Raw genomic sequence first — 18,058 nt, 5'->3', positions numbered from 1 at the left:
TGCGCCTGGCTCCGGGTCCCCTCCCCCGTCCCCCACGTCGCCCCCGCCTGACTCAGTTTCACCATTTTCCTCACGGCTCCGAGTCACCCCCCTGCGCCCCACCCTGACTCAGTTTCCCCGTTTTGCACATGAACCCTCGGTCCCCGACCCCAGGCTCCGCCCTGACTCTGTTTCCCCATTTTGCGCACAGCTCCGAGTGTCCCCCCAACTCAATTTTCCCCATTCTGCACACGACCCCGTGTTCCTCCTCCCAGGCTCCCAACTTCGCGCCCGCCCTCACTCAGTTTCACCGTTTGCACAGGAACCCCGGGTGCCTGCCCCTGGGCCCCGCTCCGACTCAGTTTCCCCATTTTGCACACGGCTCCGGGTTCCCAACGCGATCCACGATTGACGAAGCTCCTGGCGCCTGGACACCGGTCGGGTCGGGAATAGATTGGTCACCCCTGACTGGATTCTGGATCTTTTGAGAGACGTGTGTCAGGGCTCAGTATCGGGTGGAAACCAGCGTAGGAACCACGTGCTGACGTCACAGGGTAGGACAGCGCCTTGAATCCTTGAGGCCCCTGCAGAGGATGGCGTCGGTCTCTTTCAGGGTTTCATAACAGGCCACAGTACAAACAAACCACACCTCCCGATTTTAAGGTTTATGGCTCTCCTCATAGTGACTTTTCCTGTTTTCAGAGCTCAGTAGTATTCCACTGTACCAACGGACAGTGTCTGCAGTTTTCGTTTCTGTTTCCCACGCTGACCTGTCTGCTCCAACAGCTTACAGTGGCTGGCCTCAGGCCCGCCGTGTGGGATGGGCTACGCGAGTCCTGACACCGCCAGCCTCACCGGGCTGCGCCGGTTCCAGGTCAGGTCTGCACACATTTCTGAACGGTTCCCAGGCCGCGGTGGACAAACCCGCTACAGACGCGCGGCGGGAGGTCGAGTCCGGGGTCCGAGCGCCACCGCATGGCCGATCCGTGTGCAAAGGTTTCCCGAGGACGTCACTGAGCAAATCCTCAGGAATCAGACCCCGGACGGTGTACAGGGCCCACCGCGGAGAGGATCGGAACCCCAAGACCTGCCTGAACGTGGGAAGGAGCCGTGCGCAAACGGGGTCTCCCGACAGGCAGGGAAGGGTCTGCGCCGAGTCACAGACGCACAAAGCTCATGGCTGAGTGACTAGGGGACTGAAGTGAGTGCTGATGGCTGTGTGACTAGGTGATGGCACTTAGTGGGTGCTCATGACTGACGAGGTGAGTGAGTGCTGATGGCTGAGTGACTAGGTGAGTGTACTGAGTGCCGACGGCTGAGTGGGTGAGTGCAGTGAGTGCTAATAGCCGAGTGACTAGGTGATGGCACTTAGTGGGTGCTCATGACTGACTAGGTGAGTGTACTGAGTGCTGATGGCTGAGTGACTAGGTGACTGCATTCAGTGAGTAGTGCAGCTGAATGACTAGGTGATAGCACTTAATGAGTGCTGATGGCTGAGTGACTAGGTGAGTGCACTTTGTGCGGCGGGACCGGAAGTGGACCCCGGGCTTTCGGGCTTCTGTCTCCGTCCTGATGCTTTTGAGGTCCGAAGCTGAAGGACAGGATGCAGCGGGAAGGACGGAGTGCTGTGCACAGTGCCGGCTTTCTCCAGGCAGTGCTGTGCACAGTGCTCTTCCCATCTGTTTTGTCTGCCTCCTGTCTAGCAGGCTGAACCCCGAGACCGAGTTCCCACACTCCCCGCACCGTGTCCCCAGCACCCTCCCCCGACCTCGGGCCGACCCCGCAGTGTGTGCTCTGGAATGTACATCCGGGTCTATTCTTAGGTAGCAGCTGCTCCCAGCCCTGGGAGCGCCCCCGCCCCCGCAGTTGTCACATGACGTCATCACCCCGCGCCCCTCCGCGGGTCCTGTTACTGTAAGTCCTGCTCTGTGCACACCACAGCGTGGCTGACTTTGGGCCTCTCGTCACCCAGCACTAAACCCACACTACCCAGCACTAAACCTCCCTGCCCAGTACTCCTCACCCCAGACACAGTCTAGAAGTCGTGTCCCTGCGGGGTCCCAACGGCCCCCCTTCAGACCCCCGGTCAGCCGCTGAGTCAGCACCCGTCACCCCATCGATGTCCGCACGGAAAAGAACCAACAGACATGGGGCTACGCGGTGGGATATTACACAGACAGGAAAAGGAGCGAAGCTGTAACCCGCGCTGCAGTGTCAGTGGACACAGAAACACGGCGGGCAGCGGGTGACGACGGACACGGATGGACGGGAAACGTCCGCAGCGGGAGCTGCAGCCCATGGACACAGCATCTGTGCTGTGGACACCAAGTAACACGTGCAGTGCTGCCTGTAGGTCGGCTTCATTGCACGGATGTGTGATGTATGATGTAGGACGACGATGATGACGATGCTGATAGGGATGACGGTGGTGATGATGGTGATGACGGTGGTGACGGTGGTGATTGCGAAGGTGACGATGATGATGGTGATGATGGATTATCGATGGGTGATTGGGTGGATCAGGGCTAGGGTTAGGGGAGACATGTGGTGTTCATGTGGGAACACGTGGCGCACAGTGTGACGTCGTGTTGGGGACCTGCCGTCCGCAGTGTGGCCTCCTCAGTCCTTGGTCCCGGCAGGAACTCTGACCCTCGGTCACCATGGTGACGCTGTGACCATCCGTCCCCTCTTGGGTATTCGCTGGCTCTGGGGAAACTGAGGCAGGAGAGCTGCCGCGAATTTGAGGCCCGGGCTACACGGGACACTGTGGAGGAGACGCGCGTGAACGGACGGATTCCCGCGTGGTTGGCGTGTGTCGCGCCGCGGGTTCCCCGAGCCCGGGTTCCCTAGGGGACACGTTCCCGCGATGCTTTGCAGAGCCGAGGTCCGAGACCCGCGATCCCGGCCGGAGTTTTCCCGGGTATTTATAGCTCGGTCATGGCCGGCCGTGCACGCGGGTATTTTTAACTTCTGACTCTGTTGTTTATTTAAAGCTCCAGGGGCTCAAACTGCACAGAGCTGCGTCTTCGGTGCACACGGCAAGTGACGCGCACGTCAAGTAGGAAAATAAATGACAATAAAACCCGGGCTCCTGAGCTGCACCAGAGGCCGCGCTCTCCTGTCTGTCTGTCTGTCTCTCTGTAGTCTGTTTCTCCCCCCAGCCAGGTGACATCTGGGCTGACAAAGTGGACGGGGCGTGGCCTAGCCGGCGAAGGGGCAGGGCCTTGCTCGCGGGGGGCGTGGCCTTCGGAAGGGGCGTGGCCTTGCCTTTCCTCTCGCTCGGCCGGGAATCCGCACACTGGCAACCATGGATACCTGAGCTGCCGTGTCTGCGCCCGACGCCGATAACGAAACAACTTCCTCACGAGCGCGGACCGTCCACGCTGTTTTCAAGCCCGCGCGGGACGGACCTTCCAGCCTGAGGCTACTGCGTCATTAGCAAAACCGGCGTGAACCGATCCCGGGATCCGCGGACTTTACATTTGCACGTTATTTAATTAAGAAACTTCAGCTGGGCGTGGTGGCGCACGCCTTTAATCCCAGCACTCGGGAGGCAGAGGCTGGCGGGTGGGGGGTCAAAGGCCGCCTGGGCTACATAGTGAGGTTCAGGACAGCTGGGGGTAACAGGGGGGCCCGTCCTCAAAAAAAAAAAAAAAAAAAAAAGAAAATTCAAACGTGGCGCGTCAGGCCATACTACCCATTGCGCATGCGCTCCCGAAGGCCCCGCCCTCTCCCTCCTATGGGCAGCCTTGGCTCTGCGCATGCGCCAAGTGCCAGGCCCGTGGAACGTGTGTTTAGTGAATAGCACTATATATACGCTCAAAGGCAGGCTTTGGGAAGGCAGCTTCAGTGTATATCACAGTGCATACGCCAAGTGCCAGGCCTGCGCAACAGGGTGTACGTTCCAACTGCCAGGTCTGTGGAAAGCGCCTTCAGCGACCAGGACTGCGCATGTACAGGCGTCCAGCATTCATTCCCCGCGCATGCGCACATCTACGCGGCCGTCCCACAGGCGCCGCGCCGGGGGCGAATCGTCTCCACGCAGCATGGCGGATGCCTGGCCGCGCCGCCGAGGCCCGCGTCTGGTCGTAACCGGGTTCCGGTGTCCCTCAGCGCTGCCCACTGAGGCTCGGGACGTAGCGCGGCGCGCTGGCGGCTAGTGGAGGGTCGGCGCCGTGACGTCGCGGCGCGGTCCGATGACGCCACCGGCGCGCCGCCATGTTTGGCCGCCCGGCGGACGCGGCCGTTTTGAAGCTGTTGGGAGTGGCGCGGGCGTGTTCTCGGGAGAGCCGCCCTCCCGCCACCTCCCCACGGCCGTCGGGGACCAGCGAGGAGACCGACTCCGTCCGCCTCTCCCGCCATGCCGCCCGGGAAGGTGCTGCAGCCGGTGCTGAAGATGAAGGTGGACGAGCTGTTCCTGTGCTGGCTCAGCGACGCCGCCACGCAGCGCATGTTGCGGCTCAGCCTGCAGCGCATCCGGACGCCCGAGCGCGAGGCCGGCGCCGAACGGCTGTGGCCGGATTGCAGGCCCGAGCCCCCCGCCAGCCCCGCAGCCGCGCTGCACCTCGGCGCCGCCAGCCCCAGGCCCGCTCGGACCGCCCGGAGGTCCGCGGGGCCCCGGCTCGTAAGTGCCCCTCCACTCCGCGAGCACCCAGCACAGGACCTGCCCCTAGCGACGGGACCCAGAGTGCACCGTGTGCAACACTCCTAGGGCCGTGTGCCGCGCGGCCAAGGTCGTGTAGACGTCCCTCCACGCCTGTACTCTCCACAGCACCTGCCCCGAGTGACAGTACCTCGAGAGGACCGTGTCCAACCCAGCTAGGGCAGCTAGGATCTTGTGCAGCGCAGCTCCGGGCTGCGTGCACATCCCACCTCCTGGGGGAAGCAAAACAAAATCTGCTTTTGAGCCAGTTCTGAAGATGTAGTTTAGAGTTGAATAGCCGGGTAGGTGTGGGCATGGGCATTCAGCGTGCAGCACCCATGCAGTCCGCCACAAGGTGGGGTGCTGTAGAGCTGGACTTCCACAGGTTGTGGGTGCTGGGCATGGAACTGAGTCCTCTGCATCGACAGCCAGTGCTGTCAAGTGTGGAGCTGGCTACTCCGTTCCCATCGTTCGACTAGGCCTGGGGGGTCAGCACAGATGTTGTGTTGTAGCTGTGTAGACCGAGATTCAGAGCGGGGGTCAGCCCCGCCTTGTCCATGCCTGAAGCATTTTCAGGGCGGGCATCATGAGTTGTATCTGTGGCTACGTTGACTGCACTCCTGGGTCCCGACCACGCGTGCCGTGACGTCCACGCGTGTCAGATGTCTCTGTGAGCTCTGCTGCGTGGAAACGGTCGTCTCAAAACTGGGCAGCAGCGTCCTGTGGGTGGGTCCGGTCTGAACATACTGTGGCTGATGGTGATCCACGGGACAGCGCACAGAGGTGATGGTGGACAACAAGTGACGTGATGGTGCTCACGGGAGGATCTGCATCTACGCGGTCTGTGGTGGTGCTCCAGGGAGGTTGTGAGTGCAGGGCAGCTGTGTAACTATCAAGTGGCGTCCTGTGATGTTCCTGGTGGTGTGTTGGAAGCTGCGACGTTAACCTTGGGGTTCATGGAGACCTGGAGGTGCTGTGTTCAGTCAGCACCATCCTGTACCCAGTTCTCGGTACAGGTGTCAGTACCCGGGTCTCTGTTCACACATCTCAGTACCTGGGTCTCAGTACTCAGGTCCCTGAGCTTTCTCAGCGTGTTTCTTGGTGATTGTGGACTCCTCGTGGTATCCGGGATCCGCGACAGACGTGCCCACTGACCTCCCTCTCGGGTTCTCACCTGCTTGTCTTCCATGGCGGTTGTGCTGCCGCTGCCCCCTGCCCCCCGAGTCTCATGGGTATATCACAAGAAAGTGTGAGGCCATGGGACAGTGTGAAGCCACAGGACAGTATGAGGCCAGGGGACAGTGTGAGGTCACGGGACAGTGTGAGGCCAGGGGACAGTGTGAGGTCACGGGACAGTGTGAGGTCACGGGACAGTGTGTGGTCACGGACAGTGTGAGGCCACGGGACAGTGAGATCATAGGGCGGTGTGCTGGAGAGCTTTAGTGTCAACTTGACACACCTGGGTTGAGGGAGCCTCAATTGGGCGTTGCCTCTGTTGGACTGGCCTGTAGCCATGTCTGAGGGGCATCTTCTTGATGAGTGATGTTGGAGGGCCCAGCCCACTGTAGGTGATGCTACCCCTGGGCAGGTGGGCCTGTGTTGCATAAGAAAGCAGGCTGAGCAGGGGCCAGGGAACAATTCGGTGAGCAGCATTCCTCCATGGTCTGTGCTCCAGCTCCTGCCTCCATTGTCCTGCCCTGAGTTCCTACCTTGGGCTCCCTGATGAACTGTGACCTGGGAGATGTGAGCTAAATAAACCCTTTCCTCCCCAAGTTGGTTAGTGGTCAGAGTGTTTCGTTACAGCAGTGGAGAAACAAACTGGGAAAGAAATTGGTACCAGAGAGTGGGATATTGCTGTGACAGGCCTGACCTTGGTGTTTTTGGGAGGACTGTGGAAGTGTTTGGAACTTTGGGCTGGAAAAGCCATTGCGTGCTCAGAGTTTGTTGCTGTGGAGCTTGGAACAATTACGCTGAAAGAGTTGTAGACGACGGATGCCTGGCTTGTGATGCTTCAAAGGGAAACGGAGATTATCAGGGCTGTGGATTGAGAATCTGTGGGTTCTGGTCGGCTGGGGCTGAAGAATCAGCTGTGATTAAGAAGAGACCAGAACCTGAAGCAAAACCTTTGCTTTACTGGGACAATTGATGCTGGTTAGCTGGGTCTGAAAAATCAGCTGTAAGTAACAGACCTGCATCAGTGTGGTGAAGTCTTCTGGAATGTATTTCCTCAGGGTCAGTAGAGGGGACCTGAGCCTCCAGTTCAAGCTGGAAGCAGGACTTGGTAATGAGTAAGAGTCTCCTGCGTGGTTCTGGTGTTGAAAGCGTAAAGGGGGTCACAGAGAGCAGCTGAGTCTTGGCACTCTGAGAGGCCAGGGAAGGCCATAGGTGAAAGAACAGCTTCAGTTGCAGCAAAGACCACAGGATTGAAGGGGTTGTGGAGAGAATCTGGGGCTTTGCACCTGGAGAGGCCAGAAGAGACCATTGGTGAATGTGTAGCCTCAGTTTCAGTGGAGACCCCGGCTTTTTGGAGATGTCAGGACCATGGGACGACCACCAAGGACAGCGGCAGGTGTGGAATGGAGCTGGCCTGGGTCTGTGAGATGAGCTGTGTGTGCTGTGGACGGCAGAGTCAGAGAAGTGGAGCTGCCAGAACCCTTTGGAGCCAGAAGATCGTGAGTGAATCCCAGATGTCCAGCCTTGAGCTACTTTGCTGGACTTTGGCTTTGCTTAGGTGTGCCCGATTCTTCCCTTTGAAATAAGACAGTACTTGTTTTGGATATTACAGAAGCCCGCAGTTAAGAGACTTTTAAAAGAGACTATGGACTTTTAAGTGTTGGGATTTTTTAAGGACTGTGGGGTTTTTAAGGCTGTACTGTCTTATGTTGTGATACTAATGTTAACATATCTTGGGGACAAGAATTGGAAAGCTTATGGTTTAATAGTGATGTGTGTGTGTCAAGTTGACAAGGGGTCAGTTGTGTTGGATAGCTTTAGTGTCAACTTGACACACCTGGGTTGAGGGAGCCTCAATTGGGGAATTGCCTCTATTGGACTGGCCTGTGGTCATGTCTGAGGGGCATCTTCTTGATGAGTGGTGGTGACACTCCTGGGCAGGTGGGCCTGTGTTCATAAGGAAGGAGGCTGAGCAGGGGCCAGGGGAGCAAGCCAGTAAGCAGCATTCCTCCATGGCCTGTGCTCCAGCTCCTGCCTCCAGGTTCCTGCCCTGAGTTCCTGCCTTGGGCTCCCGATGACCCAGGAGATGTGAGCTAAATAAACCCTTTTCTCCCCAGCTTGGTAGTGGTCAGAGTGTTTTGTCACAGCAATGAAGAACAAACTAGAGCAGGCGGTGTATGCACAGGTGCAGGTGTGTTCTGATCTTTGTGCCGGGGACACAGCTGGTGTCCTATGTTCTGACAGCCACAGCACTCCGCGCAGGGAAGGGAGGCCACAGGGACTCTGACCACAAGCTGCCACCGGGCGAAGTTCATAGGCTGTGGCCGGGTCCCCGTGGCCTGGGATCCCTGTCTTGCAGGCTGAGCAGTGAGCACGCTCTCCCTCCCGGTGGCCTCAGAGGACTTATCTGTGTGCTGGGGGGAGGGGCGTCACGTGACAGGCGGCCGGGGACCTGTCCTTCCTGCCCTGGGCCGCAGAGCCGGGGAGGGACAGGAGGACCGGGGTGTGCACGGTGAGGGCCGCGGTGTGGACGGCAAGGCCAGGCCGACCTGGTGGGGCAGCGCAGCGCAGGGCGGAGGGCCCCGAGGGCTGTGGCGGGAGGGGCCGTGTCCCCATGGGAGGGGCGGTGCTCCCCCTCCCGGCCACACTCCGCCCGCCCGCAGCCACCACTTCCCACCGCCCCGCCCGCATGGAGAGCACCGAGCCCGGCCTCCCGCTGCGCCCGGGGCCCGTCCTGCCCGTCGTCCTGCCCGTCCTGGTCCTGCCCGGGCCCCGCAGGCCGATGCGCCCCGAGTCGCTGCGCCGGGACCCCGACCTGCGGCAGGAGCTGGCGGCGCTGGCCCGGGGCTGTGACTTCGTGCTGCCGTCTCGCTTCAAGAAGAGGCTGCAGGCGTTCCAGCAGGTCGGCCTGTCGCCCTGTTCGTCCGTCCGTCGTGCTCCGTGTGTCCGTCCCGTGTGTCCGTGTCCGCGGGTCGAGCTGGCCCTGGGTCTGGGGGTGACCCACGTGCCCCTCGCCGGTTGTGAGATTGGCTGGGACGGCGGCCGAGACCGACACCGTCCCTGTGGCCCAGCGGCTGTCGCAGCGCAGGCCGTGTGGCGTCCAAGGGGCACTGGGAGACGCCTGGAGGAGGGGAGACAGTGCCCTGCATACCCCCCCCCCGTGTCCTCCGTCCGTGTCCCCTGTGTGTCACACACGCACACATGCGTGTTCCTGGCGCCATCCTGCAGCTTGGTGCTGGCCTGGCTGCTGGGGACTTCTGCACCCCGTGTGGGCAGTAACTGTGTCCAGCACCCCGGCCCCCGCTTGATCTCAGGGCGGCAGCTGCGTGTGCCCCCTTGAAAGGAGCCAACTGTCGGGGGAGACGGAGCTGTGCCCGACCGTCCCCGCCTGGCCCGCCCCTCTCCTCTCCTCCACCTGTCAGGGTCCCAGCCCTTGCCCATCCATCCTCGTCGGCCTGTCTTGTCCTGTCCTGGGTGCTTGACTGTGCAGAGGAACCGGGAGTCTGAGTGCTGGGCTTTGGGTGCTGACTGCCAAGCACAGGCTCCCTAGGACGCACTCCCCCGCATCCCCCTCTGAAGCCAGCGCACCTGCTGGGAATCTGCATTCTTCTGAGGGGCGGGTGTGTGTCAGGAAACAGTTCTCAGCAGCTGCTGCCAGAGTGTGGGGGGAGGGACGTGGGGACATGGACGTCGTGGGGACACGGACATGCATGTGGGGACGTGGACGTGGGGACGTGGGGGATGTAGACTCGGGGGCTGTGTGCTGAGTACTCTGGCAGGACTGTGGTGGAGGATGGTGACAGTGGCGGACTATGGCAGTGCATGGTCGTGTGAGGAAGGACGGTCCCCTGTTCTGGTCTTGCGTGGGTGACCCCCCCCCCACGCTCCCGAGGCCCACACAGTCTGAGCACCATCCAGCCCGGCACGTGGCGCTGAGCTCCGTGTTCTGTGCTCCTCATCCCCAGTGCAGGAAAGTTCTGAGCGAGTGTCCTGCTGTGCACCATCACGAGACACTGTGTGCTGTCCTGCACGCGGCTTGGCTCATGTGCTCCAGCCTTCCCCGACCCCCAAGTCTCGCGTGCAAGGCCGTGTTGTCTTCACCCACGCTATGGCGACACTCTACTCGGCTCATGTTCTGTGGGATGAAGTGGGGAGTGGGGGCCAGAGCCATGTTGTGACATTTGACAGGGCTGGTCTCATGTAGTTTGCACACATGTACACACGTTTACATGCACAGTCCCACTTATGCAGACACATGCACCCAAAGTGCACACACGCATATTCAGAAACATGCACACATGTGCACGCACGCACCCATCATTGGCCCTGTGGGTCAGTGTGCTGGGCCGGCATCTCTTGTTGGGGTCGTGCTGTGCTGCAGACGTGAGCCAGCAAACTGATCCTGTACACTTCCCAGGACGGTCTGTCTCTAGAGGGCCATGTCTGCTCCGTGTGCTGCTGTCCCAGGGCGGCCTCCTGTGCTGGGCCCTGCGGTGCCATCTATCGTGCCATGACCTAGTGCGTGCACCTCCTCACGGAACAGCCGGCCTGTCTTGTCCGATCTCTGCCTGTCACGGTGCCGTGCACAGTCCTCGGGCCCACGGCTTCCGTCTGTCGGAGCCTCCTCAGTGTCCCCCGGCAGCTGTATGAACACGCCTGTGCTCATGGGTCTAAAAATGCCCGTGTTAATCTTGTTCCGGACCAGCAAGATGCAGCCGTGGTGTTTGGTGTCTGGGAGGGGCGGGGCGACCGGAGGGGGGGTTCCTGCAGTGGCCTCGGCTATTTCTGATATCCGTGGGCATCTGGCCGGCCTCGGCTGAGTCCAGAACGCCCTGGACGTGGCTGGACCGGAACTCCCTCCGTAGCCCAGGCTGGACCAGAACTCTGTAGCCCAGGCTGTCCTATGTGCAGGCCTCCCTATCCACTGTCCTCAGTGCTGTAGACGGACTCCTTTACAACACATGTTTATTTTCTGAGCTTCGAGGACAGCTTGGTGCATGTAAGGTCTGTCCTTCCCCATGTGGGTCCGGGGACGGAACTCAGGTCGTCGCTTCGACAGCACGCACCTTCACTGCTGAGCCACCTTGCCGGGCCTGGACGTGTCTCTGTTCATGTGTTGTCAGCTGCGCTTCCCGTGGTCTCAGACCAGCCACAGCATGTTCTTGTGTTCCCATTCTGAGTCTCCTGTTCATGTGCTCGGCTTTGTCTTTTGATGCTGCGGGCGGAGCAAGGACACGCATTCTCAAGCGTCCGCTACCTCTGGCGCCCTGGCTCTGGGCTGCTGTTTGATACGACCCAGGACAGGTTTATATGCGAATGTGCACAAGCTGTGTCTTCTTTGTATCTGCTGAGGCCACGGGAGACTGTGAGGCTGTGTCCCGTGTCTGCTGACTGTGCAGGCCGAGTCCCATCTGCCTCTCATTTCTATTGCTATGTCTCTAGCTGAGGTTTGTAGAATCTTGAGGCCCAGTCCCGTCTGGTCTGTCGGTTCCGTGGCTCTAGCCGGTTCATCCACGGATGCCTTTCTGTCCTGGGCTCTGGGGCTGGGCACGATGAGATCATCTGAACCCCCTCGGGGGCCATGGCTGAAGTTCGGGGTCCGGCCTCTTGACAGAAACCTCGGGTTCAGGGCACTGCTTTGCGTTGGCTGCATCACAGGTCCAAATCCCACCAGCCTGCAGGCTTTGGGGTCCCTGCCTGGGGGCAGCATGGCCGGCCGGCAACAGCACACCCAATCAGATGCTCGACCCTGTGCCCCCACCTCGTCCCTCACGCCAGCGCAGTGGCCAAAGAACTTGGCCTTTGTAAGAGCCAGGCCGGGACCCTGCGGATTCCACAGACGCTGGCTGGGGACGGTTTCTCAGTGGATCCCTGGACTTGTCACACTCCTGGATACACGTGCCTGGACACACCTGGACATGGCATACACCTGGACTCGCCACACTCCTGGACACACATGCCTGGACACACCTGGACATGGCACATACCTGGACTCACCACACACCTGGACTCGCCACACTCCTGGACACACCTGGACACGGCACATACCTGGACTCATCACACTCCTGGACACACACGCCTGGACTCATCCCTTTCTCGGGGCAGCTGGTCGTGCATTCATTCAGTCGGCACATAGTAACTCTGCTGTTGTAGCCCATGTAGAAGCCAGCTGGAGTTCCAGCACATTCCCTGTGCTCCAGATGACAGGTGCCTGTGCGCAGCTCTGCACAGCAGGGCCTCGGTCATGGGTGCACACGCTGCACAGCAAGGACAGATGCCTGACCTGCCCGGACAGAGCGGGGCTTGCGTGTCCTCTGCGCCGACCGTCCACGTGTGCTGGACACGGACCTGACATCATGTGACCCGTGTCTGATGCCACGTGAGAGGAGGGCACGTTGTGGGGTGACTGGCCCGGCTCTGCCTGGCATCCGGCTCTGTGCTCGTCCCCTCTGACTTGCCTGGTTCATGGGTGTGTCTGCCTGTCACTCGGGGTCCATGCTCGGGGTCAGGGTCTTGGGGTCCTGAGTCCTTGACTGGTCCCTTCTTAGCCTGCTCAGAGCCCTCGGCCTCACCTGGGTGGCCACTGTTCCCCGTGGACCCGGTTCCTCCTGGGTTCCAGCGTCATGCTGTGTTCCCACGGTGTAGGTGGGCCTGTGACCTCACGTGAGATCAGAGCACAGGGGCCACATCATCATGTCCCTGCCCAGGCACAGCTAACCCATGTGGCTCTGAATTTTGCATGTGCTGGCAACAGCTCGGGGCCCATGGCCACCGTCCCGTCTATCCAGGGAACCCGCAGTTGTGCCAGTCGTTTTGAGCTTCCTTTTGCTCTTTCAGGTTCAGACAAGGAAGGAGGAGCCACGGCCCCCGCCCACGAGCCAGAGCATTCCCACGTTCTACTTCCCAAGAGGACGCCCGCAGGACTCCGTCAACGTCGACGCTGTCATCGCCAAGGTCGAGCACATCTTTGCCCAGTTCCCCCACGAGAGAGCCACACTGGACGACATGGGCAGCGTGGCCAAGGTGGGTGTCAGATGGTGCAGAGCGAGGCGCTGCCCGGGTCCCCAGGAGTCATGCTGGATGGTGGGCCGTGTGGGCACAGTATGTGTCTGCGCACGGGGAGCGTGGTGGTGTGTGCATGGCCATGCACGGGGGTGCGTGCAGCTGTGTCCACACGGCCTGCGTCTTTCCCACACACAGGCCTGTGGCTGCCCGCTGTACTGGAAGGGACCGCTCTTCTACGGTGCTGGGGGAGACCGCACAGGCTCCGTGTCCGTCCACAAGTTCGTGGCCATGTGGAGAAAGTGAGTTGGCCCTGGGTGCGTCCAGCCCAGGCTCTCAACCTGTAGCCACTGTCTCAGGGCCTGCAGGCAGGACCATGGACACATACCCTTTCTCAGCCCTGACGTATTAACTGTGTCCTGGCCTGCGGACGGCTGGCTGTGGTGTGCATGTGTGTGGACAGTCTCTCGTGCATGTGGACCGCGGTGTGAGATGTGTGTCTGTACCCTACCCTTGCAGAGTCCTGCAGAACTGTTACGACGACGCGGCCAAGTTTGTGCAGCTGCTGATGAGCCCTGGGTGCAACTACCTGGTGCAGGAGGACTTTGTGCCCTTCCTGCAGGTGAGCGCCCTGCACACGCACGCGGCCGGGCTGGGACCACACGTGCCACCTGGGTCGGGAGACACACGGGTCCTGGGATGCCTGTTGTCCGCGGTGCGCTTGGCCGCTCTGCGAGGCGGGAGGTCCCCGTGCCCCACGGCCGGCGCCCCGTGAGGGCTCACCGGTCACTGGCGCCCGAGCCCTGTGGGGTCCTGGGCTGCCGGACGACTCTGCATTCCGGGCTGTCGGCCGTGTGACCCAGCGAGCGTGTCCGTGTGTGTCGCAGGACGTGGTAAACACGCACCCCGGCCTGTCCTTCCTGAAGGAAGCATCTGAGTTCCACTCTCGCTACATCACCACGGTGAGTTGCGGCCACGGCCACCACGTCCCGCCATCTGTCAGCTTAAGGGGCTTCCCGCGCCCCCTGCCACAGAGCCACGTGACAAGACGGTGGGGGACAGCTGGGGTCCAGGCCTTGGTGGTGACAGGAACATTGCAAAGGCGCGGGGGAGGACGCGGGGTGGGAAGACTCCGGAGGCGTGACGTGTTTCCCTTGCACACTGGTGTGTGGCACGTGGACATTCCCAACACGTAAACAGCCTGTGCCTGACAGTGGCTTGGCTTTCCCCTGTTGCTGTCGTGTGCGAGCTGTGTGCAACTGCGGTCGGCCTCACCTGCTGTAGGACGTGGTGAGCCCCCCACGGCCATCCAGTGCGGCCATCCGGTCCAGCCCAGCCCGGGTGTCGCATCCTGGCTCCGTCTGTGTCTGTGTGTCCCTGCCGCTCCGTGGGGTGCTAAGGCTGTCCAGTCCCAGGCTGGTGTGAGCCGGCTTGTCCCGCAGGTCATCCAGCGGATCTTCTACACCGTGAACAGGTCGTGGTCGGGCAGGATCACGTGTACAGAGCTGAGGAGGAGCACGTTCCTGCAGGTAGCCGCCCCAGGGCCAAACCCAAACCCTGCGCTCTCAGGGCCACCTCGCACCCAGGGCCCGACTGCACTCACAGGGCTCGCACAGGCCTGGCCCGGCGGCGTGGCGGGGTTGGACACCGCGTGGTGGGTCGGTCGCAGCTGGCCTTTGCGGTTCACAGAACGTGGCTCTGCTGGAGGAAGAGCCCGACATCAACCAGCTGACTGAGTTCTTCTCCTACGAGCACTTCTATGTCATCTACTGCAAGTTCTGGGAGCTCGACACTGATCACGACCTGTTCATTGACGCCGATGACCTCGCGCGCCACAGCGACCACGGTGCGGGGAGGGGGAGCCGGGGGCCGATGCTGGGTGTCGGGTTAGGTTGGGGCCTCACGTCCGGCACCTCTGCTGACCACGCTTTCTGTTGCAGCCATTTCTACGAAGATGATCGACAGGATCTTCTCGGGAGCCGTGACACGGTGCGTAGACGGGTCTGCGGTGGGTCCAGGACTGTGGGAAGTCAGACCCGCGGGGGCCCTGTCCTTCACAGCTCTGGCACTTAGTACCGCGCAAAGCACCTAGGAGGGTTGCAGACTGACACGAGACGGCAGGACACGGCCCAGTTGACACACGCACACTGACATGGGACAGCAGGACATGGCTCAGCTGACACAGACCTGCCATTCACGGCCGTCATGGCTGCCATCTCTTTAACTCTGGTCCCGTGTTGGGTGTGTTTTTCACTGTCACATATAGCACAGGCTGTAGACACGTGTCCTGTGTCCCCGAAGCCTGGGCTGTGTCTCTGCCATCCCGTCAGTCTGTACTTGGAGCCGTGGGTGGCCTCAGTGCCTGGCCCCTGACATGTCCGTGACGTGTCTGTCCCTGCTGACACAGAGGCCGTAAGGTGCAGAAGGGTGGGAAGATCAGCTACGCAGACTTTGTGTGGTTCCTCATCTCTGAGGAGGACAAGACCACGCCCACCAGGTGCGTGTGTCAACGGGTGGGGTGATGGGTCCCCACATCCTGTGGGTTCCGTGTGATCTGGGGTCGGCCCATCCCGTGTCCGTCGGCTCCACTCTGCATGATCTGGGGCGTGGCCCATGCTCACCCAGCTGACGGAGCGGTCGTGGGCAGCATCGAGTACTGGTTCCGGTGCATGGACCTGGACGGGGACGGGGCGCTGTCCATGTTCGAGCTGGAGTTCTTCTACGAGGAGCAGAGCCGCCGTCTGGATGCCATGGCCATCGAGCCGCTGCCGTTCCACGACTGCCTGTGCCAGATGCTCGACCTCGTCAAGCCGTGCAGCCCAGGTGATGGCGGCTGGGGGACAGTGGGGACCTGGGGTGGGACGGGGAGGACATGGGACAGCATGGACAGGACAGTGCCCTGTGTCGTGGCGTGTCCCCAGCTCCGTCCAGGTCTGTCAGGTGATCAGGCCGCTCCTTGACTGTCCACTAGGATGTTATGGTGTTTGGAGTCCACAGTCTTTGTGCTTTGTGGGGTGTCCTGGGGCCACCCCGCCTTCATCTCCCAGATATGCACGACCCCCACATGGCCACATCCGACATCCTGTGGCCCCTGACCCTGGCCTGGGTCTCAGTCCTGGGGACACTGTGCCCACGGCCGCATCCCTCGCCATGTCCTGTCGTCCCACAGACCAGGGGAACATGCTGGGCGTGGCAGCCATCAGGGGTCAGTCTGTATCTGTCTGTCGTGCCCCCCCCCCCGCCGTGTCACTGGCTGTGGCGGGGGCCCAGGGAGGCGGGGGGTCCCCCCCCTCAAGCCCCCCCCCCCCCCCCCCCCCGCCGTGTCACTGGCTGTGGCGGGGGCCCAGGGAGGGGTGGGGTCCCCACCATCAAGCCCCCCCCCCGACACCATCTGTCCTCCAGGCAAGATCACACTGCGGGACCTGAAGCAGTGCAAACTAGCTGGTGTGTTTTTCAACACGTTCTTCAACATCGACAAGTACCTGGACCAGGAGCACCGCGAGCAGGCGGCCCTGCTGAGGGTGAGGGGGGACGGTGAGGGGGAGGGGGGTGGGAGCCCACCGGGGCAGGCCGCCCTAGGGCAGAGAGACGTGTGGGAACCGGAAGGAACAGAAAACGGGATGTGGGGGCGACATGGCCTGTGGCTGCCTATGTGCTCCTAGTCCCCGTGACCTTCACCTCCCCGTCCTCCCTCTTCCTTTGCTCCCCATCCCCATGTCCCCCATGTCCCTCCTGTGCTCCCCACACATTTACTCCCACAGGAGAACGACAGCGACGGCCCTGAGCTCTCAGACTGGGAGAAGTACGCAGCAGAGGAGTATGACCTGCTGGTGGCGGAGGAGGCCGCGGGGGAACCCTGGGGAGACGGGTGAGGAGGCGGGGGCTGTCATGGCCAGATGGGTCGACTCCGACTCTGTATCCATGTGCTGACCGTTTGGGTGATGCCCCGTCCCCGTCTCCCCCCCACTCACCGGCACCATCCTGCAGGTTCGAGGCGGAGCTGAGCCCCGTGGAGCAGAAGCGAGGCGCCCTGTGCTCCTCTCTGGCCCAGCGGCCGTTCCCAGAGTCCCCGCTGGGTGACGTGGAGCTCTATGAGTTTGCATGTGGAGACGACGACCTGCAGCCACTGTGACCGCGCGTGGACAGGAGCCCGTGACCCGGGGATGGCCTGGGGTGGTCGCAGCAGGCCTGCCGTGCTCCCGCTGTCCATGGGCACTGTGCCCTGATGCTTTTATTTATTGGACTCAGAATCCTCCGACGCCTCGATGGCGCGTCCTGTGCCTACGTGGGCCACATGGCCGCAAACCCTGTGGTCAGAGGCCACTTGTGGACCGAGGGCCGCCCACAGAGCCGCTCGGGTGCTGGCCTGTGCTGGGCAGGTGGCCACTCGAGTCCCGCATTTGGGGTGCAGCCTCTGTGGGTGCGCGTGGCCCGGCTCCTGGACTCACGGCCTCCCGTGGTGGACCTGGGCCAGCCAGGCACCACGGACAGGACTGTCGGCAGAGGCCGTGGTGGGCAGACCTCACCTTTGTATTTTTGAATAAAGAATTTGAGAGATTTTCACCCATTTTGCTGTTGTGCGTTGGGGGCCATGAGCCACGGGGAGCCGCACAAGTCCAAGTGGCTCGAGACCCAAGGCTTTGGCGTGTGTATGACGACAGGGTCACTCATGGACTCAGGATACACCCTGAGGACCACTGAACTGAGGGCAGATGTCAGAGTCACAATTTGGGGAGGGGCCGGGGGACCAGCCACAGAGAGTGGCCACAGAGACAGGTAGGTCGGCGGGCATGACCAGGTCACCTTGAGATCCCACACCGCTGCCGTCTCCCCAGACACCACGTCCCCGAGGGCATGCTCTATCGTGACGAGGAAGCGGCCCCACAGCAGGCCACTGCTGAGCGTCACAAGACGTGGCCTCTCCACCCCACCTGGGGACACAGATGCTGTGGTCGGTGACTGATGACCCGGCATCAGCTCCTGTCGGAGTGTACGAGATGCTTCCCACATGCAGCGGACAGAGCTGGGGTCAGCTGCCAACCTCGAAGGGAGGGGGCAGGGGTGGGGTGCACCTCGGGATACGGCAAGCCCACGCCCTAGGCGCCTGACTCGACGGTGGAGCATTGTCTTAAGCTCTGACCCTTGAACAAGGACTGTGGCGCTGGCCACAATGACACCATTTCTGCTGGGGCTGGACAGGGGATGTGGGGACAGGGAGGGATTGGTGGGGGTCTGGGAGGGAACCTGGAGATGGGGAAGGGG

At 61.5% G+C, this 18,058-nt stretch overlaps 1 protein-coding gene across 4 annotated transcripts; it reads left to right on the top strand.

Annotated features, from left to right (window-relative positions):
• The first annotated feature begins 4,003 nt into the window (after positions 1 to 4,003).
• On the top strand, positions 4,004 to 17,359 carry Ppp2r3b (protein phosphatase 2 regulatory subunit B''beta). 4 transcript variants are annotated; one of them, XM_029556114.1, is made up of 14 exons: positions 4,004 to 4,603; positions 12,632 to 12,817; positions 12,995 to 13,098; positions 13,316 to 13,418; positions 13,684 to 13,758; positions 14,239 to 14,325; positions 14,486 to 14,642; positions 14,737 to 14,785; positions 15,204 to 15,293; positions 15,444 to 15,619; positions 15,966 to 16,001; positions 16,199 to 16,317; positions 16,558 to 16,664; positions 16,784 to 17,359. In XM_029556114.1, the coding sequence occupies exons 1-14, from the start codon at positions 4,340 to 4,342 to the stop codon at positions 16,926 to 16,928; spliced, it is 1,698 nt and encodes a 565-aa protein (XP_029411974.1). In that variant the 5' UTR covers positions 4,004 to 4,339; the 3' UTR covers positions 16,929 to 17,359. The 4 variants fall into 4 exon arrangements, with proteins under 4 accessions (XP_029411974.1, XP_008851271.1, XP_029411973.1 ...); XM_029556113.1 differs by lacking the exon at positions 4,004 to 4,603 and adding an exon at positions 8,235 to 8,696; XM_008853049.3 differs by lacking the exon at positions 15,966 to 16,001 and having other exon boundaries at positions 4,007 to 4,603.
• The last annotated feature ends 699 nt before the right edge of the window (positions 17,360 to 18,058 follow it).

This window comes from Nannospalax galili, unplaced genomic scaffold (genome assembly GCF_000622305.1).
Source record: "Nannospalax galili isolate Female #2095 unplaced genomic scaffold, S.galili_v1.0 scaffold3027, whole genome shotgun sequence".
Taxonomy (NCBI): Eukaryota; Metazoa; Chordata; class Mammalia; order Rodentia; family Spalacidae; genus Nannospalax; species Nannospalax galili.
The sequence above is the reverse complement of the archived record's forward strand: the minus strand, read 5'-3'. Positions and strand labels throughout refer to the sequence as shown.